Source organism: Nannobrachium achirus (genome assembly GCF_963921795.1).
Source record: "Nannobrachium achirus genome assembly, chromosome: 4".
Taxonomy (NCBI): domain Eukaryota; kingdom Metazoa; phylum Chordata; class Actinopteri; order Myctophiformes; family Myctophidae; genus Nannobrachium; species Nannobrachium achirus.
In genome coordinates this window covers 22,240,514-22,267,032 of record NC_137813.1, presented here as the reverse complement: position 1 = coordinate 22,267,032, position 26,519 = coordinate 22,240,514, and the positions used below count along the sequence as shown (strand labels likewise).

The window sequence follows — 26,519 nt, the reverse complement described above, 5'->3', positions numbered from 1 at the left end:
CTTGTAGATCGGCTATTTTTGGCAAAGAGCTTTGGTGTAGGGGGAAAAATAGCAGACTAAGTATAGCGAAAGGTCAAGTTTATTAAGTATCGACGGTTCAAGTGGTTAAATATCTGAAAACACACATTGACATGAATCCAAAATAAACTGATGTTTGCGCTGTCAAACGATGAAACTATATGGGATCTATAAGGTTGTGGGGGTCCCTGCTTCATCTCTCTCTGCCAAGGGGTCCCTGGCCTGAAATCGTTGAAGACCCCGGCTATAGAGGGTATGCGCGTGACATCATCATCATCATACCCGGAAGTTATGCAGGAACGCCTACTCAGTGGCTACTTTCTGGCCTTGACAGTCCATACATCCAAACAGAAAAGTCCTATAATTAAACGATGTTAAAAGACATTAAACTCACTTTGCCACACAATTTGCCACCCTGTTCACCATTCACTTAATGCATGCGCATTTGGAGAATTCAAACATTTTCAAAAAGAGTTGTGTTCTGTTTATTAAATTTAGAATTTTACACACACAGGACATCAGCATAAAATAAGAGTAAAACAAAAACAAGGTGTATGTGTGTGTGCGTGCGTGCGTGCGTGTGTGTGCACATTGGGAGAGTGAGAGTTGTGATGTCAGCTTGTAGAACCATCTGTTCGCTATTTTTGATAATGTCGGGAATACATTGCCAACAAGACATTTTTTTTGTGTGAAAAATGTCGGCGCCTATAATGACATGCTCAAAAGGATGGCAGGTTGACAGTGGCTAAGTGCTTTAAGCTCTAACCAGTAAGTACGGCTATAATAACACCTGCACGTCCAAATCACACTCCCACACACTACAGCACATACTACAGGAATGCAGCAGACATCTGCCGTCACTTATGTGTACCCATTTACGCAGACATATGGTATGCATTCTGAGCACCAACCCACGTGCACGAGCAGCAGGTCTGCCGTCATGTACGGCAAAACACAGCTGCACTGGCCTGCTTTGGCAGGCTGCACCTGTGACTGTCACTATACACCTGCTGCTTCTCTACAATTAGGGGTGTAACGATACATTTTAATAGCGATTCGATACATATTACGATACATGGTTGACGATACGATACATTGATGATATTTGTTCATTCATGGCGATACAATGCGATTCAATTCAATGATTTAAAATCGATATAAACAAGTAAACACAGTGATTATCTGGCAAATACATGGATATTGTATTTGAACACATATGTACAAACCTGCACCTTGACATGAACCCAGAGATTACACACATTTATTGATAGACCAGTTTAGCCATATGGAAAGGAAAAGTAATTAAACCTCTCCTTTTCATTTGTTCTTCTTAAAAATGCTAAATACAATGCACAAGTTGGTAGTATCGATACAATCGATTATTTGCACTGCCGATTCGATTCGATACAAAGTAAACCGATACGATCCAATTTTAGCTGTTTTCATTTCGATATACTTCGATTCTTTTAATTAAAAACGATATTTCGATGCACAGTTACTATATCGTTACACCCCTATTCTCTACAATACTCTGTAATGATGTTCTCTGGACTGTGTCACAGGATGATTGAATTGTACCATGGCAGACTACGATGGCTCAACCAGGGGAGCAGGAAGGTACAGTGGTTCCAACACGTTTTAGCCCGTGACCCAAAACAGAAATTAGAGGTTTAGCCCGTGACCCAAACTAGTGAAAACAGCAGATCCACAAGCTCGGCTATTTTCACAGATCATGCTCAATATCACCACGGGTAGATAGCTATTTCAACAAATCAGATTGCTTCGTCGGAAACTACCTGTTATATAATGGACATTATATCGTCCAAGATATCTGGTCTTAAAACCCAGATACCTCTGTGCCGTATCCCAGTGGTTCTCAACCTGTGGGTCGGGACCCCCAGGGGGGTCCCCAAATTATTTTGGGGGGTCCCCCAGATGGTTAACTTAATGTGCAACATTGTTTTTTCTCTCAACAGTAAACAAACCAACATAACGTTTGAGTGTATGGAGGGTATCTGCACATTTCTAAAGTGACAATTTAAGGACTTTTTAATACCTCTAAAATGACAAAATAAACATTGGCAAAATTGTCAAATATTAAAGGCAGAAATTGTGAAAATGGTTGATCTATATGCTCACAACGTCTCGCAACGGGAGGCGTTATGAGCATGTAGATCTGCTATTTTCACAATAGAACCAGTTTATACACAATGTAAGGCCTAAACTCGTCATGTTGCGGGTCCCCAGTTAAAATATGATTATTTTGGGGGTCGCAGCCTGAAAAGGTTGAGAACCACTGCCGTAGCCGACTCATACCCATATTCCAGGGTATAACCCAGATAACTTCAGTTAAAGGTTAACAAAAAACAGGTTTACTTTAGCTGGCATAAAAGTTCAAGTTTACTATGTTAATTGCATTGATCCGAGTTGGAACACAATCGATTGGATGATCGTTAAAGATTTTGTGCAACATGTTTTAAACAGACATGGCCTCACGCCCCCCTTTCTGTCTGAATCAGGTATTTGGAGTGATCCAAGGTTCCAGAGTGGGACTGATCATTGACAGCTCTGATGCTAACTGTAGCGCTACCGAAGTCAGACTGCAGGAGCTTCAGAGGAACCTTCAGGTCAGTGGCAGAGTGTCACTAACCCTAACCTGACACAGCAGCCATTTTGGAGAGAAGTTAGGTCTCTTCTCACTTCCTTCACAGGTGTTACCAATGATACTAATGAAGGTTCTGTTCCATTTCATGTAGCACAGTGGTTCTCAAACCTTTCTTTCAAGGGCTCCCATAACTTTGAGTGTGTACGGGTCCATTTGGTTCCATTTGTACACTCTCAGAGTTACACATCTTTTAAGGGGTCATTTGGAACTCCCAAGGAATCATGAAGGTTCCTGGACCACACTTTTAGACTGGTGTAGCAGAGTGTTTCCAGTGAGCCAACATGCACAATATCAGCACCCTGACTCTGTTTGAGCAGAATGGAACAGAGCCTTGATTCGTATTATTGGTAACACCTGTGAAGGAAGTGAGAAGAGACCCAACTTATTTTAAAAATGGCTGCTGTGCATATAGCCTATTAGCTACTACTAACTGTTCTTGACGTGTGTGTGTGTGTGTGTGTGTGTGTGTGTGTGTGTGTGTGTGTGTGTGTGTGTGTGTGTGTGTGTGTGTGTGTGTGTGTGTGTGTGTGTGTGTGTGTGTGTGTGTGTGTCTGTGTGTCTGTGTGTGTGTGTGTGTGTGTGTGTATCCCAGTGCCTTATAGAGGAGCAGCTCAGCACCAAAAAGCAGCTGTACCTGATGTCCTTTGGTTCGGACCACAGCAGCCTGTGGGATAGTCCCAAGGACGTCAACGCCTCCAGGTGAGAACAACAGTTCACCATTCAAATTAGGTCAAAGGTCTCTCTATCCCAATCATCCACTGCAACATCATAGTGCCAGGCTTTGATTCGTCAGAAAAAAATACATGTTGTTGTTTGGTTTGAAGTGTCACAAAAATAATCGTTGGGTTATGTACAATTTTGGTTATGTTCATCACCAGTAAGACTCCCTAATCGGGAGATAAGCGCCCGTCAGGTCGCATACACAAACTTTAGAAGGCATTTTTTTTTTTTTTTTTTTTTTATGGTAGGCAATCAGGAGGGAATATGGGAAATGGGACAGATCCATGTTGATGACATGACTTTAGAGATACTGTGTATCGCTTCGCGTGATTTTAGGGCCAGATCTGTAGGAGCAGTGTCCAAAAATGTGTTTTGCAAAAATCGCCTGATGGTGGCGCTAGATGGGACAGATGCATGTTGATGACATGACTGTAGAGATACTGTGTACCGCTTTGCGTGATTCTAGGGCAAAATCTGTAGGAGCAGTGCCCAAAAATGTGTTTTGCAAGAATCAGCCTCATGGTGGCGCTAGAAGAGGGCCATGTGAGAAATGAGGGTGGTTTGTCAGGCAAGGAGTGTGTGTGCAAAGTTTGGCATGGATCGGGGCAACGGTTGCGGAGATATGAGTAGGGGAAAAGTGTGACAGACTGACTGACGGACAGACTGACTGATGGACAGACTGACAGCCGGTGGAGGTTTTGATAGTAACTGCGACCTGGCGGTCGCAATAAATCATGAGAATAATGTTAATGTTCCACATATTATGCTGGACTCCACAGTATCCTATTCGATGCATACTATATATAATTGTGGCAGTAGTGAGCTGTAGTTGAATAAGAAGTTAGGTCACAGCACAAAACGTACATTAAGTCACTTGCTAATCCCTCAAAAATGCTCTGCAAAACAAAGATTTGGGGGCGACATGTTCTAAGTGGTTTGGCTGCGTAATGGAGCATAGTCTACAAACAGTGCACTCTTTCAAAAAAGAAAAAAGAAACTCCACAGTGTGCCTTTCTTTTCTTTGCCTAGCTTTGTGCCTTTATCACATGTGTTCAATCAGTCACATTTCCGCACAAAAGCCCACTAAAATTCGTGTCATTCATCATTCTCCATTATTCCTGACACATATCCCTATAAGTGTTATGTCATGATGAAAGCCCCTATTATTCATCAGACAGTCTTGTGATATCCTTAAGACGCTTCTGGTTACTTTAGCTTACGTCCTTTGTTGATGTCCATGGACTCTGAATGTTGATGAGTGGTGAAAAAGTACTCACATTCTTTACTTAAGTCAAAGTATCGATTCTGCAATGTAGAAATACTGTTACAAGTAAAAGTCCAGAATTCAAAAGTATTGGTATCAAAATGTACTAAAAGTAACAAAAGTATAAAGTACTCATTATTCAGAATGTCCCATTTCATGTTTTCAAATCTACAAGAGCTTGTAGACTAAAGTGGTTAATTTGTGATTTGTAACGATAACCAAAATCTACAAAGTAACTAGAAACGAAACAAATAAATGTAGTGGAGTAAAAGTTCAATGTTTGTATCCGAGATGTAGTGGAGTAGAAGTAAACATATTGGAAGTTGGAAATACTCCAGTGAAGTACAAATACCTCAAAATTGTACTTAAGTACAGTACTTGAGTAGATTTACTTAGTTACTTACCAGTAGGAGCAGGAGGGGAGGCTGCAGGCGTCGCAGTCTCACGACCCACAGAGCAGCGTGCGGGCCAGCGTTTATTTCTGTTAAGGCCCTTGGTTTATTTTTATTGGGGTATTAATGTCTATTTTGATATGCCTCTTGTGTTATTTTAGATGAGTCACTGGGGAATGTGTGGGCACATTTGAGAACACTTTGTGCCTGTGTGAAGAGAGACAGAGAGACACAGAACACATGCATGCATGCACATGCACACAGTCACACGCACGCACGCACGCACGCACGCACACACACACCAGCACCATACTCACACACTGCTAAATGTGGGGAACAGAAAAGGCTACTGTATTCTATCCGTAGTAAATATCAGTGCCAAAAAAGTTGATAAAAATAGAACATCTGAGTCCAAGTGATTGTCTGTTGTGTAACTTGTGATATTGCTTTGCAAGGATTACGCGAACGTTCAGTCAATCAAAATGTCTCGCAAGCAAACCGCATAATGGGCTTTATATTGAATGTATCCCTGTGACTATCCAGTTTCTGCTTATTTTATCGCGCTGCTCGGGCTGTGGCCTTGTCTACCATTTGTCTTCCCTCAGACTACAAGAGGCCCATGGCTGGGTCAGAGAGCTGAGACCCATGGGAAACTGCAACCTAGTCCAGGCCCTTCAGAGAGCTCTGGAGCTGGGACGCTCTCAGCTTGACTCCTTGGTCATCATCCTGGGATCCAGGTCAACATCTACTGTATCTGTATCTCACACTGTTTATTATTTTGTACAAATGCTTTCTCACGCGTAACCTAGCTCATTGGTGGCTCCTTCGTAGCCACCAACAATTGACTGATTTAGATCAGTGGTTCTCGACCTTTTTAGGCCGCGACCCCCAAAATAATCATATTTGGGGACCTGGGGACCCCCCACCCTGCACATTCACAAGCACTTGGAATTGTAAGAGTTGGCGTTACATTTAATTTCACTCTATCTATTCCATAGTGAAAATAGCCAATCTACATGCACACAACGCCCCGCAACGAGCATGTAGATCTGCTATTTTCACAGTTTCTGCTACTTCACAAAGTCCTTAAACTGTCACTTTAGAAATGTGCAAATACCCTGTACATACTTATACCCCCAAAATAATTTGGGGATCCCCCTGGGGGTCCCGACCCACAGGTTGAGAACCACTGATTTAGATGACAATGGCTACGTTTGCATACTATTTCCTTCCTTCCTTCCTGTTTCCATCCATGTCTGGTCAATCGCACGTCTGTCTCCACCTCCAGGACTGAGCAGACACCAGACGCCGTCGCTGAGTGCGCAGAGCAGTGCTTGCTGGGACAGGAGTTGTCAGTCCACGTCGTGTCTTACTGCAGCAGCAGTGCCACTGTGAGTGGAAACAAAAAATAAACATTTGAATAATGTGAATCTCAGGATCCACATGAGATTCCATGGATTTCAGACTCATGTGGCCAGCCTGTAATGTAAAATCATCTATTACAGGGGTTCCCAAACGTTTTTAGGCCGTGACCCCCAAAATAAACATATATGAACCGGGGACCCCCACCCTGACAAGCACTTGGAATTGTAGGTATTACATTTAATGTGACTCGATTCCACAGATAAATATTGTGAAAATAGCTGATCTACATGCTCACAACGCCTCGCAGTGCAAGGCGATGTGAGCATGTGGTTCTGCTATTTTCACAATGTTCGCCTCTTGCTTACTTCATATTTGACAGTTTGGCCAGTTTGGTATTAAAACGGTCTTGAAAGTCCTTAAATTGTCACTTTATAAATGTGCATGCAGATACCCTGTATACACTTATGTAGGTTTGTTTACCATTGAGTGAGACATTTGTTTTACATTAAGTTAACCATCTGTGGACCCCACAAAATAATTTGGGGACCCCACTTGGGTTCCTTTGAGAACCACTGATCTATTACATTAGTTGTCTATGACTATATGTCTTTGACCTTTGACTCCAAATGTGGGCAAGGTTTCAGCCTGATCTGAGCCGTTATACTAAAAGGATAACACGAAAACACTTGTTTCCATTGTGGTCCATTGTAAATCAATTAATCTGTAAAGTAAGACATATAATACATACATTATACGGTAAAAGGCTCCAGCAGCAGTTGAAATTTGAGGTCAGCCATGATTTTGGGTTAGTTTATGTTAGCTTTCTATGAATGATTTAATGTGGTTCTGTTTCAAATAGAGCACTGTTAAGAGACTCGCTGAGGTGACCCATGGCCGTTACCACATCGTCACTGCTTCACTGGTAAATACCATTGTTGTGTGTGCACGTGCATGTGCACGTGCATAACGTATGTGTATATGGCATGTGTTAAAAGAATGTTGAACGTATCCTCTCATCTTTGTCTGTCATCTACGGCTGTCCTCAACTAAATACATTCTTACAGTAGTTGACCAATAGTCGTAGGAACGTGTCGACTAATCTATTGTCTGATTTCTTCAACAAATCTGTAAAATTACAATACAATCATGCAGAGACCTGACTTCTTCCTGTTGGTGGCATTGAGAACTGAACATTATAAATAAGTTGATTGCACAATGGCTACTGGCGATTGGCCGATAGACTGATATAGACTTAAGTGATTGTATTTCACTTAAGTTTACAAGAGAGTTGCTCATAATCTTAAAAAAAAAGGAAATCATTCAGCATTGAAAAATAAGGATAAAAACGAATTAATTGACAGTCTTGGTCAACTAAGACCAAATCAGCCGATTAATCTGTCTGTGTGTGTGTGTGTGTGTGTGTGTGTGTGTGTGTGTGTGTGTGTGTGTGTGTGTGTGTGTGTGTGTGTGTGTGTGTGTGTGTGTGTGTGTGTGTGTGTGTGTGTGTGTGTGTGTGTGTGTGTGTGTGTGTGTGTGTGTGTGTGTGCGTGCGTGCGTGCGTGCGTGCGTGCGTGCGTGCGTGCGTGCGTGCGTGCGTGCGTGTCAGTGTGTAGTAGATGACAGTACAGATGTCAGTGTGCTACGGCAGGAGATCCAGGTTGCTAGAGACCTGCTGAGCCAGACCGAGGCCCTGCGTCAGGGACATCTGGAGGACACGAGCACAGTCCTGGAGGACATGACGCTCTCTGGCACAGATGAGGAGGTGACTGTAATCATCTCTCTCTCTCTCTCTCTCTCTCTCTCTCTCTCTCTCTCTCTCTCTCTCTCTCTCTCTCTCTCTTTCTCTCTCTCTCTCTCTCTCCTCACTCACCATTTTGCTAAGCATCAACATTTACACCCCTCCTGCTGTAATCCTCTAATCCTCTCTGACATTAATGGAACCACTTAAGACCTACCGTTGTTTCCTGTTGAGATTGGCACATTTCACCCAGGTTTTTTCATCTCACTCACGACACTTTGTCTGCTGACCTCACTCAGCAACAAAATAAACAGAAAATAAACAAAAATTCTAATAAAACAATTCACAGGAGGCAAGCAGTGATCACCCCATGATGTGCACTGCAATGTAGTTTCAAATGCACTACATTGCATGCGCTTTTTCAGAGTGAAAAAATAAGAAGACACTTGTGACATGTGTGATCTGGGCAGATTGCCCCAGGAAATGTGCCAAGCTCAATAGGGATATACATTGTTATACAAGGAATAGCCAAAATACCAGATCTACGGTATAAGTGAACTATTTCCTCTATTTTTGAATCCTTCCCGAAAATCTTGGAATGATTTTCGTATGTAGAAAGGATCACCGTTTAACACTGAACGATGTTTCTATAGGGAAAATCGCGCTCTTTCGAACGACCATCATTTCGACCCGAGGGTTAGCGACTCACTCCATGGAGGTTAGGAGGATTAGGGTGTGGGTCAGAGTCGGGTGTATGTAGTAACAGCGACACGCTCCCGTTTCTATACACTCTCTGAGTTAAGTCAACGTCGAGGATTTTACTGTGCATGCAGGACACAACTGTTAGCTTTATTTCAACTCCTTGTTCGCCAGCTGCAGATCTCTGAAGAACTCGAAGACCTTTCACTGCTGCTCCCGTGCCCTGAGCCAGCCAATCGTAGCTGTCTCCTGGATATAAAGCCATCAGGTGTCCAAGAAATCTGCTCAGCAGATTGGCTCCGTAGCAATGGATTGAAAGGTAAACTGCCAAGTATTGATTCCCTGCATGCCTCTGGGGCCTAACGAGAACAGGCTTGGGAGAAAAACGTTATTTGTCAAATTCTGCTAAAATCTTGTTCGGGTTTGCTGCACTCATTGCTTTTCAGCCATATGAATATGTATGTATATATATGTATGTACACTGCAGTATGTACACAGTATGTACAGTATGTATGTATGTATGTATGTGTGTGTGTGTGTGTGTGTGTGTGTGTGTGTGTGTGTGTGTGTGTGTGTGTGTGTGTGTGTGTGTGTGTCTGTGTCTGTGTCTGTGTGTGTGTGTGTGTGTGTGTGTGTGTGTGTGTGTGTATGTATGTATGTGGCTGAAAAGCAACTTGTGCAGCAAACACTGCCTGTAGAGATTAAAGAAACGGACTATGCTAAATCACTGAACTAGACAAATAGAACAATGTGAATATTATATGTACCTAAATAAGTACTAGTAAGACGCCTCAGTGCGACATGCGACCGTCGCGCCAATTCTTGGCCATCTGGCCAGTGATGTATATGGGACCATTTACCCATATATGGAGACCCCTGCATGATAGTCAACAATGTGATGTTAGAACATGCCCATGGGCATTACCAAATATGGGCATTCCCAGATATGCGCTTAATATTGATGACATCGGGACAGGCTAGGGATCTCCATATATGGGCATAAAACGGACAAGGACGTAATTCATTTGCAAGTGTGACTCGTGATGACATCAGCAATCTCCATATATGGCATACAAGGGACATCAGGCCAGAGCGTGATGTCAGAGCGGCAAACCAATTCTGCTAAGAGTGGTTCCCCTTACATCACAGTGACATCAGAGCATGATGTCAGAGCAACAAAACCATAGAACCACAGACAAACCCTTAGAACCACCTTGTCAAGCGTGACAGAGATACGTGGACAATATGTGCCGGTTTTCATAGTATACTTGCGACCTGCGGTCGCAACAATACAGTATATGAAGATTGTTATTGCTTATCTAAATATAGATATGCTAATTTATTGATATGATAATTATTAATGATTAACTGATTGATTGGTAGGGAGAAAGTAAGGTATATACATTTATATAGACAGGTAGATACATTTAGATAGACAGACAGACAGACAGACAGACATGCATGGCATTGTTTTTCACATCATATTTTTCATTCTCTCTGTGCCCTAGCTAAGAAGCTAGGACTGTACCAGGTCCTGTCTCCTAATGCTTACTCCCCCGTGGAACAGTTTGTGCCCATTCTCAACAAAACAGTCACGTCCACAGTCCACGAGGTACCAGATCAGATGTCTGTTATCGTCTTTGTTCTTCCTCTGTTATCTCTTCTTGAGACATCACAACAATCATCCCCGTCAACGTCACCTTTCTTCTCCCAGTGAGTTACTGGCCATGTTCTTCTCCAATCAGCTCTGAGTTGCCTGGCAGGGAACAAATGAAAACGTTTTTGTTCGCTCACCACGGGAACAGATGTATTCCGCCGCTTTCATTATTTTACCGGACAGATTTCAAATTTATATTATAAAAGAAACACCCCAGATAGCGTTTTGGCCCCCTGCTACTGTGGCTGTTTACCAGTGTACCCCTGCTACAATATTATTTCAGCTGAGTGCCCCCTTAACCAGCGCACTGTGTTCAGTTGTACGTTTTAACTGCTTATCTTTTTTTCTTTCTTTTTGGCTTTAATATTCAGAAATCCCTCAGGCCAGTTCAAAAAAATAATGTGGTGAGCTTGCTGTTTTTTATTGGTTGGTTGTTTTTGTGGCATATACCAAATGACCACCCTCAGACAAGGTTAATGTTCCCTAAGGTTCAGTAAAGGCTACTATAGTGTACTACTTATTCCCCCTGCTTCCCTCAGTCTTAATTTATACTCACGTCATACGGCCGTGTCGCTTTGATGAAAATAGCTCACAGCCAAGTGTACTTAAGTTGGAAGTCAGTGATTTTCATTGAGTGACAGTGTGTCGCACAATGACCCTTTACCATGTCCATATTTTTAATTTCCCATCTCATTGTTTCAGTCTGGTTTGTGTTAAAGCTTCTCTTTTATTCTCTGTAATTCATTATTGACTGTAGATGAGGAAAGGGAAGCAGAACCCAGTGGTTTTAAGAAAGAGCCTAATTAACATTTTCATATGATTAGCGGATATAGCGGCACTCCAAAATATAAAAATGAAATACTTTAGCTGAGATTCACTTTCTTTCTATCAGGCTAATTTCAGCCTAGTGTAGAGTCTTCATTTGAGCATCATAAAAACATGGTACAAGTCTCTTTTAACCACTTCTGGCTTACCAAATTTGGGCATGTCATAATATAGAAAGTGGAACCGAATATAACGTGGCGCCACTTCTCCATTGAACTCTTGAAATTTGTTTTTGGAAAGAATTAACCGCACTCTCATACTGTATGTTCCAGTGATAATTATGGACAACGCTTTCGAGCCTTGGCTCTTCGCCAGGTAAAACACCCACATGAATGGAAAATGACATTAATGGGTGGACGTTAGAGGTGTGCATTGGCACTACCCTCACGATTCAATTTGATTATGATTCACCAGGTAACGATACGATTTGATTCTACGATGCATCGCAATGCATCATCACACCTTTCTATAATACTGCACTCTGCACAACATGGCACATTTTTCATCAATCAGTCAGATATGCTGAACAATATATTTTATTTAAAATTATACTATATATTATAATATACACTACAGTATTATATTTATACCAGTAAGACTCCCTAATCGGGAGATAAGCGACCGTAGGTGGCTTATCTCCACAAATAGGGCAAAAATGTGTTTTTCCAAAATCTTCCTGATCCATGTTGATGACATGAGTGTAGACATGCTGTGTAGTGATATTCGTGATTTTAGGGCAAAAACTCTAGGAGCAGTGTCCAAAAATGTGTTTTAAAAATCGTCCTGAAGGTGGCGCTAGAATAGGGCCATGTGAGAAATGAGGGGTGGGGTCTCCGCGTTGCCTTGGCGGACGAATAGGTACCGGCCCCGGCTCTCCCGGACGCTCCTAGCCCGAGTTACGGCATTTTATGTGCGCTGCAGTGGCAGGGGGTCCTCCACTGGGGGCGCCACCACTTTTGCATCCGTTCTGGAGCACCAGGAGTCGGTGGTCCCCGGGAATTCCCCGTGAGCAGCCCCGTTGGGGTGGTCAGTCTTTGATTATCGATTATGTCACGTTGCTAAATTGATGCCGAATTGAGCAAGGCCTAATTGCGATGCATTGCTTAATCCATTATTTTTGTCGCCACTAGTGGACGTACACTATGGAGTCATAATACATCTCAGTCAAATTACAAATTTGGTGCTATACGTTTACAGTATATCGTCGTTGTCGGGTGGAAATCTTGTATGTCCAAAACCGTTCGTTTAGTATTTATCGTTTTAAAAATGAGTTAAACTAGTGAAAACAGCCGATCTACAAGCACACAACGCCTCGCACCGCGAGGCGTTGTGTGCTTGTAGATCTGCTGTTTCCACTACTTTTGTGCGACGGCGTTGTATGATGAAGCAGGGCTTTGCTTTGCGAAAAAAATTACACATTTGAAACCTGGAGATACAAGGTTTCTGTCCGACAGTGACGATATGGATTCATGAGGCACGAGTGAAAAAGACGAGTCGTTTAATCTAGTTAAACTAGATTCAGATAACCAGGCGTAGCTCATAGGGAAGAATGGACCCGGTTAGAGGTGAGTGATGGGGGAGTCCTTATTCATGCCTTAATGCCTTTTGTAGACATAATGTCCAATTTATAAACCCAAAGGGATTCTTACTGTGACAACAGTCTACGAATGTCTCCTACTCGTCTGGGACATTTTACATGTTCAATCCCCTGATATTTTAGAGATGCCACACTGTGTCTGGCCGACATAATATGCAGGTTCGGTTCTTTCCTAACGATCCTATCCTAGCCCAGCACATTGACAGCAAGTGACACTTCTTCATCCTTTTGTTTTTGGCCGCCTAAATCAGAAAGCCATGGTGCAGTTTGAATGGCACGACGGAACGGTGAAGAATCTTCACGTGGACCTGCCGTGTATTTTTAACTACCAGGTGTGTACGTACGTACGAACAAACAAACAACCACGACATGTCCCCGTCACCTAGATTGTTTTGTTTTGTTCACGGAGCCTCGCATTTCACCGTACCTTTTGTCCCCTTCCATTCTCCTTTTCTCTCGCCTGTCTCTCCTTCCACACATCTCTCTCTCTCTCTTTCTCTGTCTCTGTCTCTGTCTCTCTTCAGAAGCAGCTCCAAGCTGTGGTGTGTGCGTTGGAGAGGAGGGTGCAGTGGCTGAGCTGTGGAAGCAGGCAGATCTGGGGAGCAGTGTGTGAGAAGAGGTAGCGTAGAATAGAAGCCGGAGGCTCTCCTTCCGTTATACCACATCCTGGAACAATCAATCAATCAATCAATCAGTCAATCAGTCAATTAGTCAGTCGTCTGTCTGTCTGTCTGTCTGTCTGTCTGTCTATCCGTCCGTCCATCCGTCCATCCATCCATCCATCCATCCATCCATCCATCCGTCCATCCGTCCATCCACCCGTCCGTCCGTCCGTCCATCCATCCATCCTTCCTTCCCCTTCATCCTGTCTGCCTCTCTGATTGATTGATTGATTGATTAATTGATTATTTTATTAGACAGTGGAGAACAGTACAAGTATAGTCAATACAATTGAAATGTAGTACAGTACAAGTACAGTTAAACACTGTGTCTAAAAGGAACGTCCCAAATAAGACCTTTTACGGTATTTTTTTTACGTTGGAAGCCGTTGGTATTTAATTCATGGACATGTCTTTATTTCCATAGGGTCCAGATATTGGTTGATATGTCATTGATGAGCTCTTCTCTACAAGTTGACCTGTCCCTCAGGAGACTACTGGAAGAGCAATTGTCCAGCAAACACAGTTTCAACATTATCACGTAAGCCACACGCACGCAGCCACGCACGCACACAAGCACTGTGTCAAATTGTAGATCCTGTGTCTATAAAACGGTTAAAACCTCATCTTGCTCGATGAAGGATAATTGAAGCCTTGCTTGCTTCACATTTCCCTCCGTCCCACTTCATCAAGCGTGATCTGGTTAGGCTGTGCGTAACGTCCCTCTAATTGGTTTAGCTTTAAAATCCCCTCAGTGCATCAGCATCTAGCTACAATTCAAAAGCATGACCTCAGAGAGCCTTTTCCCAAAATGACCATGACATGAGAGGACTAATGACCTTCAGCAACAACAACAACAAGAACAACATGACATGTTCGCCCCTCCCGTTTGTATGCAAGAGTTGGAACTCAGGTTAGTTATTGAGCGGACATTATCTAGAAATGACACGCTGCGATTGACCAATCCAAATCAAGCATTCAACCAAGCTGTGTAATAAAGGTCTGTAACTCCTTATAAGGGGAACCATAAAATAGGCCCGGCGTGGTGGTCCGGGCACCCTAGGCTGCAATGCCAGCCTGACATCGTGTCGCAGGTTTGAAGCCCGTTCCTGACGACCTTGACTGTGTGTCACTCCCCAATCCCCATCTCTCTCCCAAATCATTTCCTGTCAGTCTACTGGCATGAAAAGCCCAAAAATAAATCAAAAAAAAAAAAACGCGGGTCCATGAAATTCTAATATTTGAGAACCACTGATCGAGAACATGTAATAGCGTATTTTTGATGCACTTGTGGATGCATGGATAATGCTCCTTCCTTCCTATGATTGCAACATCCCCCGTTTCCTTCAGAAGCCACGCGTTGCACATCTTCCTCCCTCAGATCCCTGTCTCTCTCTCTCTTATCGAAATAAAGCTGAAATTGACTAAAAAGAGTGTAACATAAAGTTAAGTTTAAAAAACAATGCACTTGTATAACTCTATAACATTCAACAAATAATACAAAAATCATGTGCACAAATGTGTTTTCACACCATTAATTCCCTCACTCATCTAGCAATAATTGTAGGGGTTCTTAATGTTTCAGTTGTTCAGCACGCTTCAACAGAGAACAGCTCCGTTTTCCAGATGCCATCTGTTCCACTGTCATTCTGCCTCTTTGTTTTATTTGCATCTTGCATCCCTTGACAGTCAGATGCTGTCCTCAAAACAATAGATCATTCACGTGTACCCACAATTGAATTGCGCTTTTTTTCTCCACTGTTTTGCTTTTCATCTCTCATAAAATAATCAATTGTTTTTGTTTGTTCTTCCCTGAGTTCTCCTTTGATATTCGGGAATGCCTTTGAGATCTTGGTCGTCAATCTTGACACTTCTCCATTGTGCTGCGTTCCATCATTGTGACAGGTTTGGTTCCAGCGTAACGACGTGGAGGGAAAGGATGGCTCCCCCTACCCCAGAAAACCTTGGAGATGCTTGGCAGTAAGGCCGTCTGTGGTGTGCATGTGCAGGGGCGTCACAAGGGGGTGAAAAGTGGGACTGAGTTACTAAGGCCCAATGTGGAGGGGCCTTAATTATTTTATACTTTAGCTAAAAATTTTACATATACGGTGCCGCGCTGCGAGCTTTTAGATCTGCTATTTTTGAAAACTTGTGAAAATGTATGCAAATCTTTGAATATATCTATTTTTTAAGTGAACATTTGTAACTCAAATTTTGCTTCTGGGGGGTCCCTGGAACTAAATATTTTGAGATGGGGGTCCGCGGCCAAATACATATCATTTTGGGGGTCCTTCACGTGAAAAGGTTTGAGCACCACTGACATAGAAACATAGTTTTTTTCAAAAAACCTTAGAAGGATTTGAAATATTCAAAAAGACTTTCAAGATTTTTCAAAAATAGCAGATCTACAAGCTCGCAGCCGCGCTGTGAGCTTGTATATCTGTGAGCTTGTATATCTTTACCTATTTTCAATAGTTAAAGTACCCAGGGCCCAGAATTTGGTGAGACACCCCTGTGCATGTGGCTGTGTGATTGTGTCAGGTGTCTGCTTTTTGAGAGCTCTTCTCTCCTTCTCTCCCTCTCTTCCTTCTGCGTATCAACTTCAGATCTGCTCTGGCACAGCCCTCAGCTGTCAGAGAGACCGGTGTTCACATGCTGCCTAGTCAAAACGCACAGCGCACAACTTAAAAAAAACAAAAAAACAAAAAAACATCTGCCGTCAAAAATGATACTCGGATAAAACTTTTGAACAGAGTTTGCTGTTGTACATGTACGGTATGTGTGCGAGTGTGCGTGTATACTACTCTTATTATTAGTTGCTGTTTTGTCATGGGCTTTAATCGGATTAGCTTAATCTAATATAACGTCACTGTCGGGCAGAAATCTCGTATCTCCAAATTTCAAGTTTGTACGTTTTTTCGTCCTGCTTTTAGTCTTTTTAGTCCTGCTTCATCATTCAAGACTGTTGCACTGTCTCGCACAAAACTAGTGAAAATAGCAGATCTACAAGCATGCAGCGCCTCGTGGCGTGAGGTGTTGTGTGCTTGTAGATCGGCTATTTTCACTAGTTTAAATCATTTTTTAAATGATAAATGCAAAATGAACGGTTTTGCACATACAAGGTTTCCACCCGACAACAACGATAATATAAATACTTCATTAACCAACAAGTATAAAGTTTCATTCCCACCAAGATAAAGATAAAGAAAATCTCAATTGAAGTGGACGGGGGTGGATGGTAACGTCCAGTGTGGATACTACCATCCTCTTCAATTGAGGACGATCATTTTTATCTTTATTAGTGTGGTTGCCAGTAGGTAGTATTGTTCTAACCCATTGTTCATATTTTCCTGGATACACAAACTGATGTCATCAGTGATGTCATCAGTGATGTCATCAGTGATGTAACTGATTCTGAGACTCTGAGTGTAGTTGAGTTCAGTGGGGGAGTGGTGCTAGTGAGGAGTCCAGTGATGTCATCAGTGATGTCATCAGTGATGTCACTGATTCTGACTGGTGTAGTTAGTGTAGTTGAGTTGTGGGGGAGTGGTGCAAGCTTGGTCCAGCATGACGTTCTGGCTATCTAGGCAATAAATAGGCAACCACACTTGCACTTTCCAATTGCATCTTTATCTTTATTTTGCCTGGTGGGAATTACACTTTCTTTAGACTGAGGTAGTTTATCAGTGGAACCCGATACCTCCATCATCTCCAATGTCCTCATTTCAATGTTTCTCTCCAGATGGTTCCAGAGCGTCCAGTATTCAGGCAACAGGACCGCCCTGGGTGGTCTGAGGCAGGCACTAGCAGCAGCTGGCAGCCTTCATGACAACAGGGGAAGTGATGCATCCTCTGATCATCTCACACAGGGCGTGTACCTCTTCACCGGCGGGCTGCCTGTCCAAGAAATGGTGAGAAGCTGACCTGGGATGCCAGTTTATCGGGATAAAAAACTCACTCACAATAATCGTATCGTGGAGATTTCAATTATCGGGAAACTATCCTCCGTCATGCACTGGGATCAATTCACCGAGCTGCATACTGTATCTGGTACCACTCAAACCCTCTATAATTGGTCAAACGGACCTGGAAAAACTACTTGATAGTACATGATCACTCTATGCCAAATCTCTTGACGCGTTGTGAGCTTGTAGATAGGATGTTTTTTTTGGGGGGGGCAAATGTTCCGCCCCAGGATAATGGATGTTGGGGACATTTTGATTATCGCAAGAATATCTTAAATCGCAATTTCTTTGGTCACAATAATCGCACTCTGAGCTAACGCGGACAGTTTGTGTTGGCAGATGGGCGGGCGCGGCGAATCTCTCCGTGAGTCTCTGGCCAATAGCATGTGTTCTCCTCCCCCCACCCCCCTCTGCTCCTCTGCTCAGCGCAGAGAACGCTGCTGCGTCATGACGTCAACACATTCGGTGCGACACTCTCTGCACTCTGATTGGTTAGGGAAATTCTACACTTCCTACAACAGTGATCATAACGCGATCGCCCAGGCTTTTTTTTCTTCCGATCGCCAAAAGAAGAATGGGTTTCCGAGGCTACAATAATCGTGACATAACGTTTTCATATCGTCCCATCCCTATGCCAGTCACAACACTCACACACACATACTTCACCACTTTGAATTTGTCATTATCGTCAAAAGTTTTCAAAGATGTAAAAAAAATGCAGGTTGTAGATCTGTTATTTTTGCTATTTTTATGTGACACTGTCGTACAACAATGATGTATAAAACATTGATTGACATTGATGTACAGTATGAGGCCCAGCAGCGATATAGAGGGTATGCACATGCATAAAGTGAATGGCAAATCGAGTGGCAAAGTGAGTTTAACGTCGTTTAATGATTTTCTGTTTGGATGTATGGGCTGTCAAGGCCAGAAAGTAGTTTTATGCCACTCAGTAGGCGTTCCCGCATAACTTCCGGGTATGATGATGATGATGTCATGCGCATACCCTCTATACTTTCAGCCTGACACAGACTGACTGTGACCATGAGAAAGAGAAGACCTAAATAAAGAAATAAATAACTTTCAAATGGTTCTCATGGGAAGAGCAAAGGAATAATCTGCAGTGGGGGAATTGTGAAGGCAATTTACTGTTGTCTGGCACCCCCTGCTGTCTGGATCTATTCATGTTTTTTACTTTGAGGAATCACACAGTGCACTGTACTGCACACTAGACTAAAATGTATGTTTGTGTCTCCCTGCAAAAATGATGCCTTCTCAAAGGAGATGTCCGTCCCCCCCTTCCCGTTTACAATAAATAGTTTATGTCTCATGTTTATGTCTCCTGTTGACCGTCAGAGATGACTTGTATTTTGTGCTTAGTATCATTTCAAACTCCTTTCCCGAACATTTATGACATCCGTTTTTTCAGGGTGAGCTGTGTTCATACGCGTCTGAGTGCAGCAGCCGCGAGCGCCTGCATCTGCATGTGTGTCTGTTCACCAGCAAAGAGAAAGACACGCACCCTTCCCTCGGTTACACCGACCTTCAGGAAACAGCAGGGGCTCTGAGAGAGCTGGCACAGGCTGGCAGGGGACGTTTTCATTGGTGCACGGAGGAAGGTACCAGAGAGATCACACGCACATGCACACACACGCACACACACACACACACACGCACATGCACACGCACGCGCGCACACACACACACACACACACACACACACACACACACACACACACACACACACACACACACACACACACACACACACACACACACACACACACACACACACACACACACTAACATCCTCTCACAGTCACACACAGCTCTTGCATATAGGCTGATGTAATGGTTTATTAGGTTATCCCTGCACTTAAATGTCCATATGCAGTGTCAGAGTAGGATATATGGGCCCTCCACAGTTCATTATAATGCATGAGATACCACACTGTACAATCCTGAGTGGTCATTTAGCTCTGAGAGTATGCACTCTGTGTTGAGAAATGGATAAATGAACTGTGAGGATTTTTTACTGCGTAAGCTAATCAAAGCTAGTTTTCATTCTGAGAGGCCTCGTTCTAAATTGACTCGAGGGAAGAGCTTTGGAGAGGGTGCAGACTAAGCGAAGTCTCCCACCTTGAGAGGTCAGACAAGGTCATGACTCCCCCTGGTGTAAATGAGCGGCAACTAGCACTGTGCAGCATTCCAATAAGACAGCAGCTCTATCTAACATTAGAGGACACACTGAAAGACCAGGGGTGTGGCACCAAATTCTGGGCCCTGGGTACAAGGATTCACTGCGAGCCCCCCATGAATGTTCTTCATAGGGGGAGGGGGTTTAACCCATTTAGACTGCATGGGAACGCATTATTACGCATTATTCTGTTCTTTAACTATTGAAAAATAGAAGATATACCGGTACAAGCTCACAGCGCGGCACCGAGTGCCGTGAAAAAGTCTTTGAATTCCAAATCCTTCTAAGATCTTTTGAAAAACCTATGTTTCTATGTCAGTGGTGCTCAAACCGTTTCATGTGAAGGACCCCCAAAATTATATGTATTTGGACCCCCTTTTCAAAATATTTAGTTCCAGGGACCCCCCAGAAGCTAAATTTGAGTTACAAATGTTCGCTTAAAAAATACATAATATTCAAAGACTTGCACGCATTTTCACAACTTAAAAAAAAAATAGCAGATCTACCAGCTCGCAGCGTGGCACTCGGTGCCGTGCTGCTTGTATATCTGCTATTTTTCAATAACTGAAGTATAAAATAATTAAGGCCCCTCCACCTTGGGCCCTGGTAACTCAGTCCCACTTTTCCCCCCCTTGTGACGGCCTGATTAAAGGACACACTGGAAAACTAGACATTAAGTAGATGGGGAGAGACAGAGGGAGGCACATGATGACATTTAGAGTCTTCATTTAGCTCTGGGTGCTTTTACATTCTCAGAGATAAATGAACACACCGGATTTGAATGGGTAGTTGTAATCTTGGTAATAATGCCATCCGTCAGTGTGTTATCCATCTGGGAAGCCATTCGGTAAATAAATAAATTGCAGGATCTGTCTTGAGAGATTAGTGTGTTGTTATACATAATCCTCCCCTCAAGATTGTTATATTGTTGCAGATGGATGTTATAGTGTAAACAGCTACTTAGTGTGGAGCCTGTGAATGATATCACAAGGTGTTCTGTTGGCTTATGGATGTAATTTTGATTGGTACAGAAAGGTAGTCTCTCTTAAGATGATTGATGATTTGGACAGTATCCATGTCATGGGATGTTGTTGTGTGTGTGTGTGTGTGTGTGTGTGTGTGTGTGTGTGTGTGTGTGTGTGTGTGTGTGTGTGTGTGTGTGTGTGTGTGTGTGTGTGTGTGTGTGTGTGTGTGTGTGTGCGCGTGCGTGCGTGCGTGCGTGCGTTGTTTTTTTACTGGAAAGAGTTGAAGAAGATTGTGTATTAGTTTTGAAATTATTGCATTGAAAAATAATTGATCCCAATAATGGTAAATAATATTAACGTTCAACACTCATTGATGTGTGTTTTCTCTTGCATGTTTCATGATATTGTGCCTGGAAAACCTTCTCAGACTTATTTTATGTCAGTGATTCTCAACCTTTTTAATTTCAAGAACCCCCAGTTTGGCATGACATGATACAATTCGTTTTTGGAGCTGTGTGAAGCACAGGCTCCCTATACGTGGCCGTGTGGGTCTGTCTGTCTGTCTGTCTGTGTGTGTGTCTGTGTGTATGTAGCCTGAACTTCCTAAACTTCGGCACGCTACTAGTCCCACAGTTTTGCCACCACACACTCGCGCCATATGTCAAATCGACCGGCTTACTCGGGAATCGTGGGCTAGTAACTTGCTAAGAGAAAGGTTCAATAGTTTAATTGATATTAATTTATTAGTGAATTAATTTTCCCCATTGACTTATAATGGGAATCGCAAAAACTCACATTCAATTATTTGTCTCTCGCAAACCATAGGGGCTAGAGTTTCAAGACTTGGAGAGGAGGTTCATAATGATTTCAAGGATTAAATAAAAAATAATTGTCATTTGGCCGCATGGTGGCGCCATAACACCCCACTTTACGTTTTGGCCTGTAACTCTTGAACCGTAGGTCGGAAAATTAAAAATATTTTTTCCCTGGATTCCTTGGGTCATGACGCATCTCCCCATATAGGCCACGCCCATTTGCGCCATGATAGATTTTCCGCCATCTTGAATTTTCTCCAAAACACACTTTTTGCTCCTTTTCCTACATATTTTCTTCAAATGTCACAAAAATCGGTACACATGATCCACACACACACACACACACACACACACACACACACACACACACACACACACACACACACACAGCTCCACTTCACACGGGTGTGATTTTTTAATGTAGGTCTATATATCTGGGAACCTATAAATCCTCTGTGTTTATTTAACTCTGAGACTGTGCAAAAAAAACACACAATCTCACAGTTACAGACCCGTAAGGGTGCATTTGGACCCCTGGTGGTCCCCGGACCTAACGTTGAGTGTTTTATCTATACCATCAGGAATCATGGAGAGTGATGATATTACATTGCTAATTGAAGAAATGGGACAAGCAGCTGGTTACTGGGAGAAGGTGAGTGTATGGGTAATAAATAAATAATAATAAAATAATAAAATGTGCTACAGTGAGTATGTTGTCTGATGCCAGATTCTTTGGGTCCGATCCCGAGTTTGGAGTTTAGACCATCGATTACCACTGTTTTGACCAATATTTTGACGGTCCAAAATCTTCTAATCAATTTGAAAAACGTATAATATTAACAACGTTTTCTACTTCACAACATTTGATAAAACAAACAAATAAGTAAAAAGAAACGTATGAAACAAACTTCTGCTGATTATAAACGTGATTAGTGTGGTGATCGGTGTGTGAGTCTGCACTGCGCCAGTTACTTACACTATATACTGTAAGACTTTGGAGTTGAGAGCATTGTTTCTTTTTTTTATGAGCTGAAAGAAATAGCCACCGTAGCAGACATTTCACCGTTTCTATCTGTCATTCCAGAGTTTCAAGCTGGTGGAGGCTCTGACCAAGAGAGGTATATGTACATGCCCAGATGAGGTGGTCCCCGCTGGGCATAACTGCTCAGCTCTGATCCCCCAGCACTTGGGATCCAGAGAGGGACCCATTCCCCTGCCTAAACCCACAGCACTCACCATAGCCAGGCTGGTGAGCTCACAAAGATTTTTTATTCAGCATATGAAATAAAATGCATACTTGTGTTATTTAAAAAAAAAAAGGGGAAAAAAAGTTAACTTGTGTTTGATTTCAGCAAGCCAAGTCAGAGGTTTCCAGCACTGCCAGAGCTTATATTCACCCAGGTAATTCAGGTGAAAGAATGTGTGGGAAATGCCAACTTGCTGAAATTGTAATTAACTGTAAGGATATCTATTGAAACGTCCTTGAAGCAGCTGCATCCAAAACAAAGTAAATGATAAATCTCCACCAACAAACTTCAAAATAAATCAGAATGCTACAGCGCTTCTTTCAAGAAGCCCAGGCTCCACTTCCTCTGCAGTCTCATATCGTCACTGTCAGGAAGAAACCTTGTATCTCCACGTTTTTCTAATTTGTGCGTTTTTTTTCGTAAAGTAAAGCCCTGCTTCTTCAAATAAGACTGTCACACAAAACTAGGTGCGAGGTGTTGTGTGCTTGTAGATCGGCTATTCTCACTCGTTTTCAAAATGATAATCACATACATACAAGGACATACAAGGTTTCCACCCAACAACAACGATATGAGACTAGCCTTTTCTTCCTTTTTTAATTATGTGTAGTGCATTATGCTGTCAGCTCAGGTTTGGCATTCTGTCTGCTGTCTCCTGAATAAAAGATGATAGTTCTATTTCTGTCCTCTTCCAAAATCACCCGCACTGGGGACGCGCTGTTGTTGTTGTTTACCTGGCGGATAGTCACGCTGACACTGACACAACATGAATCAGACGTTTTCATGCTTGGCTTTTATCATGTGGTCATGATGAGTAAAGACTCACGTTTATTTTTAGTACCATATACAGTTGCAAGATGTCAGTTCTTTGTTGTTTCCCCGAAAGAGATATGAAATGAATTGTTATTATTAAGCTAGAATACTAGCTTTTACAATCCTCTAATGGGTTATTGATTAAATGTGAAACGTTGATTGTGGCCTCAGGTCAGTCCAAGAGTGGGAAGAGGCCATTAAGTACTAAATCCAAGGAGAAGAAATGCAATTATGTGTCCCAGTCTTTCTTCTACCTTGAAGATGGCAATTTGGGTGAGAACCACACACGCACGCACGCACACGCACGCACGCACGCACGCACGCACGCACGCACGCACGCACGCACACACACACACACACACACACACACACACACACACACACACACACACACACACACACACACACACACACACACACACACACACTCACCTATATATATCAGATGACATGGCATTTAAGGCCTCTTTTTTCATCCATGCCTTACCCCTTATCCAACTTATTTGCCTTTTTTTTTTTTTTACTATTTTTAAAAACATTTTTGGGATATTTCAAATAGCTGATCTAAAAGCTCACAACATGTCGATGTAGATCGGCTATTTGAAGTACTTTTAAATGTTTTTGTCAAAATGTCAAAATAGTAAAGAAAGGCAAAGAAGTTTAGGAAATGGATGTAAATATAGCTATAAATCTTCAATATATTTCATTAATGCAAACATGCTTTGTTAAAGGTGTGACGTTCAAGTCTTACCCCCAACCTAAAAGTGTACGCAAGTCCATACCCTCTGTGGCTCTGCGCAAACAAGAAGACCTCTGCTCCACTAAACAGGTATAATGCACAAATCATGAAGATTTCATTATGTACTCATCATCCATCCACTCATCATAACAGCAGAACCCTTTCCCTCCCCTTTACTGCCACCTAGTGGCTGAAGCATTACAGTGTCAGGAGGCTGAAGCTGGACCTTCACCGCCTCCTGTCTGGACCAGACTGTGCTCATCGGAAGAAGCTGGTTCCCTCTGTTCTCAAGGCTGTCTCTGCCAGATACTGCTCCATATTCCCCAGTGTCCAAATCAACGTGAGCGGAGACTAAAGCGGAGACAGAGATTTCTGGCACACACATTTAACAAGCATAAGAAGCGTAGGCAGTGGTGTGAAGTAGTATACATTTATTTAAGTACTGTACTTAACTGCACCACTACATCTCGGATCCAAATATTGTACTTTTTACTCCACTACATTTATTTGAGAACTTTAGTTACTTGTTACTTTGTAGATTGTGATTAAACATACATTAACCTATACAGTATATACATTTTGGTCATTTTTGAAAATAGCCGATCCGGCTATTTTCAAAAGATATTTATACATTTGAAAACCTGAAATGGGACATTCTGCATAATGAGTGCTTTTACTTTTGGTACTTTAAGTACATTTTGAAGCCAATACCTTTGTACTTTTACTCAAGTACATTTTGAATTCCGGACTTTTACTTATAACAGAGTATTTCTATATTGCAGTATTGATACTTTTACTTAAGCAAACATTTTGAGTACTGTTTCCAACACTGAGCGTATAGGTATACAAATGTCATCATTAAAGGTCATGTTTGATTGTGCTTGTGGATGTCAGGGGGCAGTAAAACATCTGCAGCTGACTCCAGGAGAGCTGGAAGACTATCTGTCTCAGACACACCGACTGTTGCAGCGCTACCTTCAGAGACTACGCTGGCTGCTTACAGGTTAGCTGCTCACCCTCAGACTTCATGCCATTACTTTAAGATTTCATTTAATCAAATGTCGCATGTCTGAGCTGACGCGGTGAACTAAAAATGGAACAATGAATGATATGAAAAGGATGTAAATGAATTGAATTAAGTTGATTAATTAATTCAATGATTGTACTTTTTTTTTGTACACATAAGTACATGCCTGTTCAATATTTTGAATATCATTTTCATATCATTTTAAATGTAGTTACATTTCCTGAACATTTTGCGAGCTGCAGGTTGGAGGTTAATAACATTCTGCTGTCTACAGTAAATCCTCAGTGTTAGTTTGAATGTAATTAAACTTTTGACACTCCAGGGCAGTGGTCCTCAAAGTGGGGTCCAGGGACTCTCTGGGTTACTTTTGGGAGGTCTAAATTGACCCATACAAGTATGTAACTCAGACTGTATACAAATGAAACCAAATGGTCCATTTGGTTTCATTTGTATACTGTCAGAGTTAAAGGGGAGACCTTGACATTTTAAAGTTTGAGAACTATTTCTCTAGGGTTAAATGACCACAGTAAAATAGAATACATTTCAAGCTTTATTTCCTCTCATCTCGTCCTCTGTCCCTCATCCGTCCGTCCTCCAGGGAGCAGGCGTGTGTTCGGGACGGTCCTGGAGAAGGATGTGTGTGTCCTGGTGGATGTGTCTGGCTCCATGGCCCCCTGTCTGGCACAGCTGAAACGAGACTTGTCCTCGTTAATCTGGGACCAGCTGCACCACAACAGGATCAGGTAGGGACAAAAGCGTGGGTCAAGTTAATATGTACAGCCCTTAATCACTGTTGACTGTAGTCGCAAAGGGTTTCACAGGTCCACATTTAACAAGGGATACAAAGCAACACAGCCTGTCCATAGACCTTTAATCAGGTGAGGAAAAACTCCAAAGTAAAAACCCTTGACGGAAAAGAAATGGAAGGAACCGTCACAAAAGACAGGGCCCCCTTTTAAAATCTCTGAGATACACAATTTACACGGTATACAAGTGTTCATATAACTGAGTGTACAAATGCAACGAAATGAGCCTGTTATGGTCAATTTGATTGCATTTGTATACTCAGTGTTACAGACCCATAAAGGCCTATTTGGAACCCTGTTGGTCCACTAACCCAACGTTGAGAAACGTTGTCATAAAATACATGAC

General features: G+C 42.4%; 1 protein-coding gene across 1 annotated transcript in view; it reads left to right on the top strand.

Moving 5' to 3' along the window:
• The window catches only part of vwa3a (von Willebrand factor A domain containing 3A), a gene marked incomplete at both ends in the record, with an annotated part of 42,605 nt that overhangs the window by 1,750 nt on the left and 14,336 nt on the right, over positions 1-26,519 (top strand). The window contains 22 exons of the mRNA XM_080723151.1: positions 902-960; positions 1,581-1,635; positions 2,538-2,645; positions 3,276-3,382; positions 5,665-5,796; positions 6,348-6,450; positions 7,284-7,346; positions 8,073-8,186; positions 9,036-9,180; positions 10,370-10,473; positions 13,192-13,272; positions 13,465-13,559; positions 14,027-14,140; positions 17,342-17,510; positions 18,994-19,183; positions 22,123-22,193; positions 22,626-22,659; positions 23,773-23,874; positions 24,333-24,430; positions 24,528-24,680; positions 25,235-25,343; positions 25,966-26,110. Coding sequence (XP_080579277.1) covers positions 902-960; positions 1,581-1,635; positions 2,538-2,645; positions 3,276-3,382; positions 5,665-5,796; positions 6,348-6,450; positions 7,284-7,346; positions 8,073-8,186; positions 9,036-9,180; positions 10,370-10,473; positions 13,192-13,272; positions 13,465-13,559; positions 14,027-14,140; positions 17,342-17,510; positions 18,994-19,183; positions 22,123-22,193; positions 22,626-22,659; positions 23,773-23,874; positions 24,333-24,430; positions 24,528-24,680; positions 25,235-25,343; positions 25,966-26,110 — 2,351 coding nt within the window. The remainder of the gene's footprint in view (positions 1-901; positions 961-1,580; positions 1,636-2,537; positions 2,646-3,275; positions 3,383-5,664; positions 5,797-6,347; positions 6,451-7,283; positions 7,347-8,072; positions 8,187-9,035; positions 9,181-10,369; positions 10,474-13,191; positions 13,273-13,464; positions 13,560-14,026; positions 14,141-17,341; positions 17,511-18,993; positions 19,184-22,122; positions 22,194-22,625; positions 22,660-23,772; positions 23,875-24,332; positions 24,431-24,527; positions 24,681-25,234; positions 25,344-25,965; positions 26,111-26,519) is intronic.